We start from the raw sequence: 16,479 nt of genomic DNA on the forward strand, positions 1-16,479 counted from the left end.
TAAAACACACACAGCTCCGAAAACTTCGGAACTCGGTTCGATCACCGCTTCTTCATAAATACATAAACAAAAATAAGTATACATACCTTAGATTACTAAGTGTGGGAAGTAGTCCAAGTCCTGAAAAAAAAATGTTTCTGAATACATGATAATATGAATATTAACCTTTACCAGAGTCTTGACCTTATTAGTAATCATGATATAACGTCGGAATAGTTATGCAGTTTTTGCTACGTTTCAAATGATAGCACATATCTTCTATCTATCTATACATATAAAAGAGAAAGTATGTGGGTATTTTCCGTATAGACGACTGGACCGATTTCAATGAAACTTTCAGGGGATCTCCGAATTGACCTGGCGAGTAATACTGTAAAGTTTGGTGACGATCGGAGCACTCCTATTTTTAAACTGTAAAATACAGCTTTTATTTACTACGATGATATTCTATTGTTGGGTGTACATGGGTGTAGATAATGATCTTCACCCGCTCGAGAAGAGAATAGAAGAGAATGAATACGGAGAGAAATAAATGATTTAATATATTATGAGTCTTAAATTAAAAATGTAATGATTTAAGTTTATTGTTTAAATAAAATAAAGCAAAATCTAGCCCGGCGAAGCGGGCTGGATACGCTAGTTATTAATAAAGCCCTAACGCCCTTATTAAAAAGTATATAATAAATTATAATCTTTCTGTCCGTCCTGAAGTAATTTTCGTAATTTTCGACGGCCAAAAAGAGAAGCTTCTAACTTTTTGACCGTACACCATAATTTCGGCCATAAAGTGAGTGGCCATAGGCCATTATTTTGGCCATAAAGTGAGTTTGAGAGTAATTTTGGGGCGAGAAAATAGAGATAGGGGTAGATAGGTTGCAAACTTTTTGGCCGCACTGAAGTGAGCTGACGCTTAGTTTAGCGTGGCCAATTAAAGGCTCCTAACTTTTTGGCCACCCTTGGATTGCTAACTTTTGGTTGCACTAAAGTGCAACCAAAAGTTTGGCTGCTTTATAGTTTAGGGCAAGAGTTAGAGTTAAAGAGATTGGAGACATATGTAATTACTAACTCAGACCTAAAATCAAAGTGACAATAGCTTGTCCAGTGGAAATAACGGAGGTTAGTGAAGAGCTAAATAAAATAAATGAATGAATCGGTTTCAACTTTCAGTACAGATGTTTTACAGGTAGCAGAAGTTTCGTTCTTACCAATAAACTCGTTTCTGACTCGAATCCGGTCTGGGAGGCGGGGAGCTGATATAATGAGGCAGTTGATAAAGGCCACGAGCGCGGTCTTGTAGTCAATTGTGGTGGCATTCTTGAGCTCCTCTACCACGACGGTAAGTCGGTAACGGTCGCCTTTCAGAGCCTGATAAAATAACAACAATATGATTTAATTTCATTTCATTTTAACGACGAATTCGAGGGGTTTGCGTGCTTTTCACCCCACTCATATGACTAACCATTTTTTATTTAATTTTTAAATATTTGGGACTTTATTCAAACACGGTTATCCGTGTGTAGTAACTTAGGTAAATAACAAAAAACTTAACTGTTGCAATAATACCTACTATAAGAGAATTGTAACAGATACAATCTGTTATTACTGCCTACACAACTAATCTTGCTTAGTACCTATTTACGTGCATTTTGCGAAGTAGACACGCACTAGATTTCAATGACGTAGATGAAGTTTTTTTAAGTGATATATCATTGTTATCCTACCTGCAACACTTTACAGTTGAATTCACACACATTTATGATTGGTTTAAAAAAGATTTTCAGGAGTCTGTCTGATATTGAGTTCGTTAGATGGCGACCACTTTTTTCTTATTCAGATGTCGGAATGCACTAAGACTCCCAGAAATCGATTTTAAAGCAATCGGTTCGATAAACAATACCTTCGAGTGCAGGAAAAAAATAAAAACGATGAATGTGTGAGTATATAACATTATAAATCATCTATGGTAAAGTTACGACGATTTATATTAATAATATTTTAAAAAGAACTTTTACATACAAAGTTATAAACATTGTAAATTACTATTATGTCACTTACGACATTTCAATCTAGTGCCTATCTACTGCGAAAAACGCGCTAAAATAGGTACTAAGCTTGAGAGGGTGAGGAACTCGCAAACCTCTCGCATTCGTAGGCTAACAGCGATTATCCCTTGCTTGATTAACGGTGAAGGAAAACATAGTGAGATAACCTGTACGCTGAGAGTACTCTCACTCACTAATGCGCTGGTCAAGCGCAGATTAATAAGCGGCCTTAACTCTTGTCCTTCTAAGAGGAGACCCGTGACCTGTAGTGGGTCGGTGATAAATTGATATTGATGTAGATTGTATACCTTGTATCTGTCAAGTGTGTCGACCGCTCGAGCGTATCCGTCCGCGTTATAAACGCACAGCGCTGACAGTAGCTCGAATACCTGGAAACAAATGGCATAATAACCAAAGATTATCACTAGGTATATCACTTATCTACTTCTTTATAGGAAATCGAAAGGTTCCAATTATACTAATAATTCGAATCTGCATAAGCTATGACAAAGATAAGGTCCTCGCTACACGGCTAGCATAGCCGGGATACAAAAATTATATCCCCTGGCAGGGGATAAAAATAACTTGTACACATGCACAGGAACAGAGAATAGGAGAAGTTTACAACGGTTAAATTCCCCGTAGTTGGGGTACTATTTCCACTTTTGCACAAATGCTCGGAAAAGATAAAGTTGTATCCTTTCCCCGGACATAAACATTTCTCCTGGCATAGTAACATACGAGCGAACACACTTTTATTGTACAACCCAAAAAATACAGTAAATAAAATATATGTACAAGCTAATATTAATGCATAATGTTCAATCGACCGTTATTGTTCCGATCGTCGTTTCAGTCAATGGTCTTCTCGCTTTGACCAGTATCTTCAGAAGCTTTCGCTTGGTTGCCGGATGCAGAAGGCAGAAGTCCTTGAAACTGCGCGTATTGTGAGGAGGTTCATCACTCTGGAGCCCTGACCGCCGGTTGCTTGGGCATTCAAAAGCCCCACAAGCGGAGGGTGGATGTTTTTTTTATAAATTTTTAATAGAGTTTTTTATTTTATTTTTAAGCATGTTTAAGAATTTAGATGCATAATAATGCATTGTTTTGCGGCCTTATCGCTGCATAGCGATCTTTACCAGGCAACTAACGAAGTAAGAGACAGAGAAGAGAGAGTAGGGGGTATGTAATAAACGTATGGAAATACAAGACGTTGCCCGCGTTCGTTGTCCGCGTTTGTTACGGTTTTTTACAAATTAAAACGTGGGAAAAGTTCATTTTAAAATGAGCCATTTTTGATACAAGACTGCTAACTTAAACGATAAAAAAAGCATGTGTCATACATTGCTTTTCTTATAATTTTTTATCAGTGTTTACGTACACTTGGAGGAAATATCAATGTTATATTTTTTTTTAATGCAAACAATCGCGGCCTGAGTTTTGTATCTTCTTTTATCACTTTTAATATAAGATAAAACTCAACGGTGTCTTACTTGTTTTTTGACCGCTGCAGTGGGAGACGTGAGCGCGGCCGCTAGTTTGCCGGCGTACTCGGCGTGCTCGACTATGTAGTCCAGGCCCACACGGCTCTCCATGCTTGCTCTGCGGATAAGGAAATTTATTTGTTAAAACAAGGATATAAGGTAACTGTATCCACAAAAAAATACTAAATGTTAATAAATAGTCAGAAATATGGTTCAGAATAGATGTATCAAACTACAAGCCTTTAGCTATAATCTCACCTGGTCTTAAAATAAATTGACGCCACTGTTAGCGATAGGATTTTTTTTAAATTATTATTGACAGATCAAGCGGTTGATGGGTGGAGGAAAACCATCGCATTTAAGCAAAACTTCGCAGGGAATGCAAGGAACAGGTCCACGTAGCGCCATGTGTCCATCAACCTGAGCTGTAGGTGCTAAGTCTCACGTGCCTGTAAAAACACCGGTAACTACGCCCTTTAGACAGAAACACAGCATTGCTACAATGCTGCAAAGTCAAAGTCAAACTCAAATATTTCTTTAGTCAACTAGGCACATATATGGCGCTTTTGATGCGTATACATTAGGATGTAAAATATAACATAGAATTGAGTTCATGCCGACAACTAAATTCGTCAACTTAAAACTAGAGCTACGAGGGTTCCAAACGCGCCCTGGTCTAAGAAGAAGCCCACAACAAACTTAGCCGGTTTTTTTTTGTTATCACCATCTCACATTGTCACTTAAAACTATTATAGAAGCAACCTGGTTAGAGCAATAATTTACACCCAAGCATTTTTATCGTTGACGTAGTCCTTAATAATATAATAAGACTATTCTATAAGCTTACGTTTAACACAAACTTCGAACTTTTTCAGAGACATCTCCAATCTCTGAATCTGAATCTCCGCTTAGCACCAGATATAAGCATAGTGATACCCGGACGAGCTCGTATCACAAAAAGTTCTACTACTACTAATCTGATGGATATCTAAAGGTATACCATTCAGCAGTATTCAGCACCTTAACATATTGAGCCTTTACCCGGCTTGCATTGGCAGACACTTTTCTCCCAGGGGAAAGGACGAAATGTTATCTTCTCCCCACAGCTTTCTCAACTCTCCAAGCATAGATGAACAGGTGGAGATAATATCCAAATAATATACGTGTACGTGGGGTGTAAGGGGGAGGCTAGTGGGGTGTAAGGGGGAGGCTAGTACCAGTCAGCCTCCCAAAATGCTAACCTCACCTGCACGTGGTGCACCCTGCCGTCTAACCGACGAGGCTCTGGCGACCGACAAGTGGCGGTATAACTACTTCAAATTGGCTAGACTGAATAAATGGCACAGACCGGTGTCGGGCAGCAGCGACGCCGGTGCGATCAGTCTAGCCCTGCGATGACCAACCCGCCTGCCCAGCGTGGTCATTACCGGGCAAATCTTTGTATGAATGGAGAAAAGAAAGCCACAGCCCCTAGTCCCCGGCAGCCCCGCTATTCCTGGCTCTGGCAGCGGTTATGGTAACGGCGGGGCAAGGGGTGTCAAGAATCTCCGGAAGAGATTCCGCTGCCAAACCCGACGACTGGACCTGGCAACGAATAACGCACGCACGTTGAGGACCGATGAGAAGTTAGTCGAGCTGGAAGAAGCAGTGAGCAAGTTGCGCTGGAGTATCATGGGTTTATCTGAAATCCGTAGAGAGGGGGAGGACACGATAATCCTAAAATCCGGCAACTTGTTCTACTACCGGGAGGGCGAACAACAGTCCCAAGGTGGTGTCGGATTCATCGTCCACAAATCCCTTGTCAACAACATTGTTCGAATCGAAAGCGTGTCGAGCAGGGTAGCGTACCTTGTACTCAGAATAACCAAACGGTATTCCCTGAAGGTTATACAGGTCTACGCACCCACAACTGCGCACTCCGACGAGGAAGTAGAGGCATTGTATGAGGATATTTCGAAAGCCATACATGCCTCGAAAACCTACTACAGTGTTGTGATGGGGGATTTCAACGCGAGGCTGGGCAAGCGAAGCGGTGCAGAGCTGAGAGTGGGGCAATTTGGATATGGGCAACGGAACGAACGGGGCCAAATGCTGGCCGACTTTATGGAGAAGGAGGGCCTCTTTATGATGAACTCCTTTTTCGAAAAGCGGCCGCACAGGAAATGGACCTGGCTGAGCCCCGATGGTTCGACGAGAAATGAGATCGACTTTATCATGTCGACCAAACGGCATATATTCAATGATGTCTCTGTGATCAACAGGGTGAAAACCGGGAGCGATCACCGTATGGTAAGAGGCACATTGAATATAAATGTAAAGCTGGAAAGGGTCAGACTGGTAAAGTCTACGCTCCGGCCTACTCGTGCTCATATCCAAAACCCCGAGAGCTTTCAACTGGAGCTGCAAAACCGGTTTGATTTCCTGGACTGCGATTCTGTGGACGATCTTAACAACAGGCTTGTGGAAACTGTCCATACGGTTGGGTCCAAGTTCTTTAAGACCCACCGTAAACATAGAACCAAAAAGTTCTCAGCCCATACACTCGGGCTTATGGAGAAGAGACAAGAAATGAGACTACAGTCTTCAAAAGATGCGTCTGAATATCGGCGTATTAATAGACAGATCTCGAAGTTGCAGACGAAAGACTTGCGACACTTTAACACTGAGAAAATTAAAGAGCGCAACAAAGGCTCGAAAGTGTTCGCAAGAGATCTGTCTATCGGACAGAGCCTGTTGACTCGCCTGAAGACTGACAATGGTAGTCTCATATCTTCTAAACCAGAGATCCTGAGTGAGGTTGAGAAATTCTATGGACAGTTATACACCTCAACACAAAAGCCTGTTGAAAGTTTGGCTAAAGACCCTAGAGCCAAATTGACCCGACACTTCACTGAAGATATCCCGGACGTCAGCCTTTACGAGATTAGTATGGCTCTCAAACAACTTAAGAACAACAAGGCACCGGGTGATGACGGAATCACAGCAGAACTCCTGAAAGCGGGTGGAAAACCGATACTTAAAGTCCTTCAGCGGTTGTTCAATTCCGTCATTCATCAAGGCACAACGCCAGAGGCATGGCACAGGAGCGTGGTTGTTCTGTTCTTCAAAAAAGGTGATAATACCTTGCTGAAGAACTACAGACCTATCTCGCTGTTGAGCCATGTCTACAAGTTGTTCTCAAGAGTCATTACGAATCGTCTCGCGAATAGGTTCGACGACTTCCAGCCTCCTGAACAAGCCGGTTTCCGAAAGGGCTTCAGTACCATAGACCACATACATACGCTGTGGCAGGTTATACAGAAGACTCAAGAGTATAACCGGCCACTTTGCTTAGCGTTTGTGGACTATGAGAAAGCCTTTGATTCGGTGGAAACCTGGGCTGTGTTAAGGTCACTGCAGAGATGCCGAATTGACTACCGGTACATCGAAGTTTTGAAGTGTTTGTACAAAAACGCTACTATGTCAGTCCGTATACAGGACCAGACTACGAAACCGATCCAACTGCAGCGAGGACTGCGACAGGGAGATGTTATCTCCCCGAAGCTGTTTACCGCTGCGTTGGAGGACGTTTTTAAGCTTCTGGATTGGAACGGGCTTGGCATCAACATTAACGGCGAGTACATCACTCAACTTCGGTTTGCCGACGATGTAGTCATAATGGCAGAGACTCTGGAAGACCTTAATGCGATGCTCAATGACCTCAGCAGAGTTTCTCAACAGGTGGGCCTTCGTATGAACATGAGCAAGACGAAAATTATGTCTGACGCTCATGTTCCGCTCCACCCAATAATTGTTGGGAACTCTGCACTCGAAATTGTAGACGAGTATATATACCTAGGACACACGATCCAGTTAGGTAGGTCCAATTTCGAGAAAGAGGTAAACCGCCGAATCCAACTCGGATGGGCAGCGTTCGGGAAACTTCGTGACATCTTCTCGTCCAAAATCCCCCAGTGCCTGAAGACTAAAGTCTTCGAACAGTGCGTGTTGCCAGTGATGACTTACGGATCAGAGACATGGTCGCTAACTATGGGCCACATAAGAAGGCTCAGAGTCACTCAGCGGGCGATGGAGAGAGCTATGTTAGGAGTATCTCTACGTGATCAAATCAGAAATGAGGAGATCCGTAGAAGAACTAGAGTTACCGACATAGCTCAGCGAGTTGCGAAGCTGAAGTGGCAATGGGCGGGGCACATAGCTCGGAGAACCGATGGACGTTGGGGTCTTAAGGTGCTGGAATGGCGACCCCGCACCGGTAAACGCAGCGTAGGTCGGCCCCAAACGAGGTGGACAGATGACATCAGGCGAGTAGCTGGGAGCCGTTGGAGGCAAGCGGCCCAGGACCGTGCATTGTGGAACTCCCTACAAAAGACCTATGTCCAGCAGTGGACGTCAATTGGTTGAGATGATGATGATGATGAATATACGTGTAATATTAAGCGGGCAAGAAGTTTTGCCCTTTTTCCCCGTTAATTACTAACGCGGAAAAAGAGCAAGAGGGTGGTCACCTACTCGTTGGACAGATACGGTGAAATCGCTGACCCAGATAACTGTGGTGGGATGCTTTCGACACGCTACCAACCGCCAAAAGCCGTGCAATCCAATGATGCCTAACGCCATGAAATTCATCTCAGCAGCCACAACCACTCTGCCAAGAGTGCACGACTAAGAAGAATATTAAACAGTCGTTGCTAGGAGTATCTCTACGTGATCAAATCATAAATGAGGAGATCTGTAGAAGACCTAGAGTTACCGATACAGCTCATTGAGTCGCGAAGCTGAAGTGACAATGGGCGGAGCATATGGCTTGGAAAACCAATGAACGTTGGGTTTAGAATGGCGACTCTGCACCGGTAAACGCATCGTAGGTCGGCCCCCGACGGATAGACAGCATCAAAGGAGTCGATGGAACCAAGCGGCCCAGAATCGTGGATTTTAGAATGATAATAATATTAAACGGTGGTAAACCCCGATTCCCTGTTGTGTCCGTGCTTTTTTAAGTGGACACGAATTTTATCCCCTGTCACAGGCTATAAATAAAATTTTTGTCTCCAGCCTACGCTGGCCGTTCTGTTTTAAAAGCATTCGGATCACGTCACGGCGCCCTAAACTTGATCCCTTGTGACGGTGCGAGGTCACGCAATGCTCAAAGGGGCCGACCATTATGACGGTCATAACGCTTTGTATGCTTGTGCTTACGTAACTTATAAAAGAAAGCCTTTTATTATTCCTGTCATATAACATGTCATATTTTATTAATCCGTTAATAATTTAAAAGGTGCAACGCTCGTGGGCGAAATCGTTATCCTTTCGATTTAAAGATTTTTAACGAGAAAATTTGTGTGACAAAAAACGAGCCGAATTCATACAAGAACTAATAAGAAAGAAATAAATATTTTCTGCAAGATTTTTAAGTCAGTGCGAAGTTAAAATATAGTAAGGAATGTTTCTAGTAATTTCATACATTTGACTCGACTTAAAAATGTTACAGAAAATATTTATTTTTTGTTCTTTAGTTCTATTTTTCACGCTTTAATAGCTATTTAGCTGTGATCCAACACATGTCATTCTACGTCAATTTTGTAAGCGCTCCTTTTACATGAAAGCTATATAGAGTTATAATTTAAAAAATTTCATCGTTACACACCTGGGTGTCCTTAGAGGCCATGCTCAATGCGATCGGCATTATAGGACAACTATGTTGGCGTGTGGTACAAGTTATAAGAGATTGTACCTTTATAGATTAGCAACAGGCAATCAATTAATTAAAAAAAAATATAATCAGCTAATGAGTTTCCACTGCTAGGCATTGAGGTCTTTTGTAAGGACTCTCACAGTCTTGTGGTACTTGTATCCCGAGAATCCTTACGACTCGCTTTGTGTTTTATCTCCATCTATTGCACTCGCAAATCAATCAGTGTTCAAACACGAACGTGTTAACTGGTAGTGAATAAAAACGTAGTTATCACGTTTTTATTCACTACCAGTTAACCCTTGTCTGGAATATCACCAACGGTAAGTAATGATTTTGTTTTTATATATACCATATACAGTAATAAACTTGTACAAGGTTTTACACATTCACTATTAAATTCACTACTATTCCATGATGTCTAAGATGGTAGCGGGCATACTTTTAAAACATTTTTTTTTGGCTTTGACTTCTAAGGCTAACGACAGTATCAGAAATGATAGATTTCTATCAAATTCTAAGAATACCATCCCTATCATAATTTCTTGGCTTATCAATGAAATGAGTGTAATAATTTCACAAATTTTGACAAATCAAATTTTACAGCGTTTTCAATTTTCTCTTATATAAGAAATACTGGATTACACGGAACTTTTTCCACTTGACTTCTCCACTGGCAGTTGATCATCAACACAACGCTTTGCCAGACTGTCTGGCCATCAAATCTGGTTCCAAAGTTAAAAAAAAACAGACCAAGAAGGAGCCGGATTCACGCACTCGGTTCTGTATGTATCTATAGAAATGGCAAAAAATCATGTCTGCCGAATGGAAGCCCCATTAAATATTTGTTTTATTCTTTTTTTTGCAGAAACAGATCAGCTGTTAATATTTCAACTGTCTTACTATCCTTGTTCATGAGAAACAGCCCGGTAGCAGACAGACAGACAGAGTGAGAGACATACAGACAGGCGGACGGCGGATTTACAATTAAAGAAAGCATTAAGTTCTGTGTCACACGGTACAATAATTAAAGCGCTGACTGGGCGGCAAAGGACAGTGATATTCCATTACCCAGATTCAAATTATGCTCTTTAAAGTAGTTCGTCGCTTTTAGGGATCTAAGTAAAGGAATTCTATTAAAAAGAAAAGGTGAATGCAATTAAATTCTTAAAATACTTGAAAATTTAGCACACATATCTTAACAATTATTCATTGTAAAGTCAACATCTCCTGAGGATGCTCCGGTTTAAGAGCGAAATGTGCGTCGAGGATACATTGCCGAATATCTGTTCGGTGTAGAGTGAAAGGATTGAAGAAATATATAAATTACACCACACAGTTTATCCTGCTTTTCACGGAGTATAGCAAATTAAGCTTAATGTTCATAATATATCATGGATTTCCGCAAGGTAACGCCTTAATTTAAACGTGCTTAATTTAACCAACGTGCTTATGTGTTTCAATTTAAAAAAAACACTCCTTCATTAAATTCTTAAATCTATCTCTACCCATATCGGTCATATGCACGCTTGTAGCTTGATCCACGCCACAGAGCCGGCAGTCGCGGTCGCCTAGACGTTTTCTGAATGCCAACACCCGTGCGCGGTTCGCGGATAACATCGACGACGCAAGTATGCCGCGCTTACATACACACTGATACGTCGGTGACAGTATCAAAATGTAAAAACCACTATTATTGTACTAGTCAAGCCAATTAATTTGATACCCATATTGAGTGAGTTGAGTGTAATTCGCCATTTTGTGGTGACGGTCATCTTGGATTTTAAATCAGTCGTAGTGTTAAGTATTCTACTAGTCAAGCCGCTTTTGTAAAAAATGTGTAATCAGCCATATTGTGGGGCGGCCATCTTGGCAAACGTTAACATAGGTTTTACAAAGCTTTCGTGTAGCCCGTACTTAAATATAAAATGATCGCAAAGTCAGTTTATTCATATGTTCTAGATCTCAGACTTCCTTTAATGCACTTAGCGTTTATTCTTCATGCCGCCACTAGTTAGCCCTTGAGTGCTATCTCACCTGGTGGTAAGTGATGATGTATTCGAAGATGGAAACAGGCTAATCGTGTTAAAAAAAAAATTTAGGATAGGCTTTGTAAGAGTTCTAAAAGCCTACCCTTAAGTTTTTATAACTCGTACTGGAGATTTTTTTCATTTTGTATCATCTGCATACCCCGTGCATACCCTCTGTGCACGCCACTGACCCCAAACAGATTAGCATGTTTCCATCTTCGACTACATCATCACTTACCACCAGGTGAGATAGCACTCAAGGGCTAAGTTCTGGTAAGCGCAACGTTGGTAGACCCCCAACGAGTTGGACAGATGACATTAAGCTCGTCGCAGGTAGCCGCTGGACTCCCTACATAAGACCTATGTCCAACATTGGACATTTATCTGTTGATATTATTATATGATGATGATCATTCTCCGTACATACCTAGGTATATCTTAGATAAGTCTAGGCTGTAATATATGCCTACAATACAGCATTGCATTCGTGAGAACAAACAGTCCTATCACTTTCCACTCCCCAAGTTAGCGGAACGATGACGTGACGACTTCCAAGAACGCACTCTTAAAGTAGATGCCTTAGTATTGTCACTACTTAGTAATAATACAGATCGTTAAGTAAACGCAAAAAGTCGTTTGCAAATAATTTTACCTTCTAAATTAACGCTCTATTGTATTTGTAATTTTTAAATCCCTCTAAAGTGTACGATAAAAGAGTATTTATTAATTTGTTGACTCATTCATTGATCATTCAATATAGCTTCGATTCACCACCAAAAATGTGCAAACGTGAGTTGTGTGTAAAGAAAGTGCAGTACAGTATCGCCTGATAATAATAACGCACCGTTAAAAAATTAAGGACAGTGTAGTCAAATATGGAGGCCTGGAAGAATTTATTTATTTCGGCTTAGGCCGATTCTTACCATCTTGTTAGTACACTTGCGAAAGATTCATAAAGGACATTGGTGAATAAATTTTAGCTAAGTTGTTAGACTTAATAAAAGAGGTTTATAAAGCAATGTATTATCTGTCATCCTTATGTTCATTTAGTTAAATAGTTAAAATAGCTTATTTCGGTACGAAATAAGTGGTATCAATATATCGCTGAAGTCTTCTTTTAAGAGTAGTATAACAACCCCTGTGTCAGAAGACAGCGCTCTTTCATTACAATAAAAATAAACTTAACAAATTTCAATAAACTGTGGTATAGACATGTTATACAGTAAGTATGCGTGTTTGTGTGTGTGAGTAGGTATACCATAATGTATATAATACAATATACATTGTAGTATACATTTTGGTCAATGTACACCAAGTTTCATACGAAATCGCTCCATCTCCTAAATTAGTACGTTCATTACCCAACTGTACGTTTGCTCGTCGGTGTTATTACGTCCAAGTTTCAAGAACACTTCGTATAAACATAATATTCTGTATCTCAGATCGAACTGGGATGCAAATGTTCTGGATTGCTTTCGAGAAATGATTAACATAAGCAAGGTATGCATATTTCATAGATTCTGTAGAAAATGACTGATAGCGATCCGGGAACTATATCCCAGTGCCTTAGGTGTTAGATTTTCGCAATAAAATGTTAAGAGATAATCCTTGTAGTGCACACTATTGTAGTTGTACAAAAACCTTATTATATATTTGAATAGAAAGTATTTAAATATAAAGTAATAATACACCCAAAATGCTGGCAATAGCGCCGCTATTTTTACCGGCCCAGTACATGGCACGGGTCTCCTCCCACAATAAGAAGGGATTAAGGCCGTGGTCCACCACGCTGGCCCATTGCGCATTGGTGGACCCCACACACACACTTGAGAACATATTGTAGAACTCTCAGGCATGCTAGTTTCCTCACAATGTTTTTCCTCACCGTATATATAATAGCTACAGCTGGTGATATCTTAATTGCTTAAAACCAAAGGTGCCTGCTGGCGCTCGAACTCAGCCCTCCAAAACTATTACTTTTGAATTTGAATTTTTGAGATTACGTCCTAAGTTAGTCTCGCTGGCATTGCGGTCTTATGAGTCCCAGGCTCGAACACAACGGGGACGACTTGTAAATTTTCTGTGATCTGATCTGGTGGGAGGCTTCGGCCGTGGCTACTTAAGAAATTACCGACAAACGCGCATTGGTGGACCCCACACACACACTTGAGAACATATTGTAGAACTCTCAGGCATGCTAGTTTCCTCACAAAGTTTTTCCTCACCGTATATATAATAGCTACAGCTGGTGATATCTTAATTGCTTAAAACCAAAGGTGCCTGCTGGCGCTCGAACTCAGCCCTCCAAAACTATTACTTTTGAATTTGAATTTTTGAGATTACGTCCTAAGTTAGTCTCGCTGGCATTGCGGTCTTATGAGTCCCAGGCTCGAACACAACGGGGACGACTTGTAAATTTTCTGTGATCTGATCTGGTGGGAGGCTTCGGCCGTGGCTACTTAAGAAATTACCGACAAACGCGCCAACCAAGTACGAAGAAGAAGAAGAAGGCCGAAAAACGCCTGCCGCAAGCGATTTAGCACTGCGGGACGATGTCGCGTTGAAATTTTATAGGTTTATGGGTTTAATATAACTCAAATTCAAAACTCAATTCAAAATTCATTTATTTCAAGTGGGCCTAATTAATAAGCACTTTTGAAACGTCAAGTCAGTCTGTTTGTAGTGACTCTACCACCGGTTCGGAAGGCAGATTCCACTGAGAAGAGCCGGCAAGACTCAAGACGCAGTAGATTGCTCTTATCCAACATCATTTTAAAGTTTAACAATCTTTAAAAAATTTCTGTTTTGTGAGAGATGAGAGCGGAGTGGCCTGCTTCCAAGCAGCCGTGTCGTTAAGGAATTCATCAATCGTGTAGTAACCACGATTTGTTAAATGTGTTTTAATTAATTGTTGAAACTTAGGTAAAGGTAGATCTAATATTACCTTCGGTATCATGTTAATGTTAACTGTTATATACTTCTTAAAAAGTAGCCCGATACCACCTACGACTCCATCATCGCTTATCACCGAGCTTGCACTCAATAACTAACTTGTAGAGCAATAATAAAGAATAGTATATCTATGTAATATAGGCACTGCAATTGCCAAACCCCACAGTCTTTTTATGGATGAAGAGGTCCGTGGTACCATTAGCATCATGTTTTTATAAGAAGCACTTGTATATTACCATGTATATATTTTTTTAAGTCTAAAGACTATTGCTTGACCGAAATCAAACCCGAAAATAAGTGATGACGCGGCCTAAGATGGAGCACTTTTGCCTAGGAGATGCCTATTCACTCTTGATTTAAAGAAACCCATATTATAGGTATCGGGGAAGACGGAAGCCGGAAGGGTAAACCAGATCTATGCGGTGTGAATTACGAACAAGGAAGCATAACTTTTGGTACGAGTCATCAACTACGTAACTGTGCAGATCCTTGCGATGCCTTGCACTTCGATGTTGGAAAGGTGAATTAAAGACCATATTAAATAGTTCCTGCGCACACTTTCCGAAATATTAAATTTCATCTTCTTGTCTTGTATTGATATTGAATGAAATAATCAATAAATAACCTTTGTCTTGTGGTTGGTAAAAAAACATGGCGCTCGCGTGACGGTGACCCATTGTCAAGGCTGATCGACCATTAATTTAACGTTATAACTTCGACGAAATTAATCTACACCTACACGTTCGATTCGTAATGTATGGTTTGTTTTTGAAGCGAATTTTCATAACGTACGTTTTGGGATGTCTTTTTATCTGCGCCACAGGGACGTGACAGGCTATTAAATATACGACGATACAGACATCGCCATCTAGCCACAAAGTAAGCGTAGCTTTTGTTATGGGTACTAAGATTAGTGATGAATATTTTATGAGTAATATACATAAATACTTATAAAATACATACAAACACCCATACACTGAAAAACATTCATGTTCATGACATAAACATTTTCCAGTTGTGGAAATCGAACCGACCATGGACTCAGAGAGCAGGGTCGGTCGGCCGGTCAGTGCTTCGAAATGTAACCGCTTATTATAAAATGGTGATGGTGGCGGGCTAACCTGTTAAGGAGTGTGGCAGTTATATGTAACACATATCCCTAGTCAGTTTATACGAAACATCGTAGCGGAACGCTAAAACGCTTGGCGACGCCTTTGTCGGTAGGGTGGTAACTAGCCACGGCTGAAGCCTCCAGCCCCCTGCCGGGAATCGAATCCGGAACCTCCTTCTTAAAACCACAGCGCTCACCACTGCTAGGAAGGTCATCAAAACTACTACGTTACTGAGGATTGAAACTAGATAAGTTTTAGTCCTCAGTAGAGGATATCCTGAAAAACACAATACCTTACAATTTGTCAGCCAACCCGGGAATTTATATCAGGTCCTTTTGATCCAAACATGCATTACTCTAGATTCTCGACCATTATGGCAGTTTTTTCCCTACTATAATATTATAAATGTGAATGTAAGTTTGTTTGTTACGCTTTCACACGAAAACTACTGAACCGATCTTCATGAAACTTTTCATACATATTCTTGGAGGTATTAGAAATAGCATAGTATACTATTCATTGAAAAAAAAAAATATGTACTTAAGATAAAAAAATGTTTGTTGAAAAATCTCATATTTGACTATAGGTGTAGACAATGTAGCAGTACACTGCCTCCGAAAATTACGCGGGCGAAGCCGATGGACACATCTAGTAGGTTATAAATAAAGCGGTGGCAGAACAAATTGGATAATTCTCTATTAATCGAGCCAATAATCATGGTCTACTGTCGAGATACGTGCCGTAACATTATCTACGGGTAATCCATGGTGTGTTGGCGTAATAATGCCAAGGTTACAATATAAAACATAACTCGTTACGGGTATATTTTGTTTTAGATTTGTGTTCTTGATTGTCCTTTGGAGAGGTTGAAACTCTACGATTTGAAACCAAGTAAGTTCTTGTATTTTCTATCATTTATTATTATTATTTTTTTTTTTTAAATCATTAACAATGCTTAAAAATAATAAAAATTTATAAAAAAAAAAAACTTCCACCCTCCGCTGGCGAGGCTTTTGAATGCCCAAGCAACCGGTGGTCAGGGCTCCAGAGTGAGGAACCTCCTCACAATACGCGCCGTTTCTAGGACTACTGCCTTCTGTATCCGACCCTTGATCAAACAACCAAGCGAAAGCTTCTTGAGATGTTGGTCGATTATTACTAGCTGTC

General features: G+C 40.6%; 1 protein-coding gene across 1 annotated transcript in view; it reads right to left on the bottom strand.

Annotated features, from left to right (window-relative positions):
• LOC120633659 (inverted formin-2) overlaps window positions 1-16,479 on the bottom strand; it is a 142,780-nt gene that overhangs the window by 25,675 nt on the left and 100,626 nt on the right. The window contains exons 4-7 of the mRNA XM_039903961.1: window positions 3,536-3,644; window positions 2,351-2,431; window positions 1,206-1,365; window positions 87-120 (exon numbers count right to left, since the gene is read on the bottom strand). Of these exons, the coding sequence (XP_039759895.1) occupies window positions 87-120; window positions 1,206-1,365; window positions 2,351-2,431; window positions 3,536-3,637 (377 nt within the window). The 5' untranslated portion in view covers window positions 3,638-3,644. The remainder of the gene's footprint in view (window positions 1-86; window positions 121-1,205; window positions 1,366-2,350; window positions 2,432-3,535; window positions 3,645-16,479) is intronic.

The sequence above is a fragment of the Pararge aegeria genome, chromosome 22 (assembly GCF_905163445.1).
Source record: "Pararge aegeria chromosome 22, ilParAegt1.1, whole genome shotgun sequence".
NCBI classification, from domain to species: Eukaryota; Metazoa; Arthropoda; class Insecta; order Lepidoptera; family Nymphalidae; genus Pararge; species Pararge aegeria.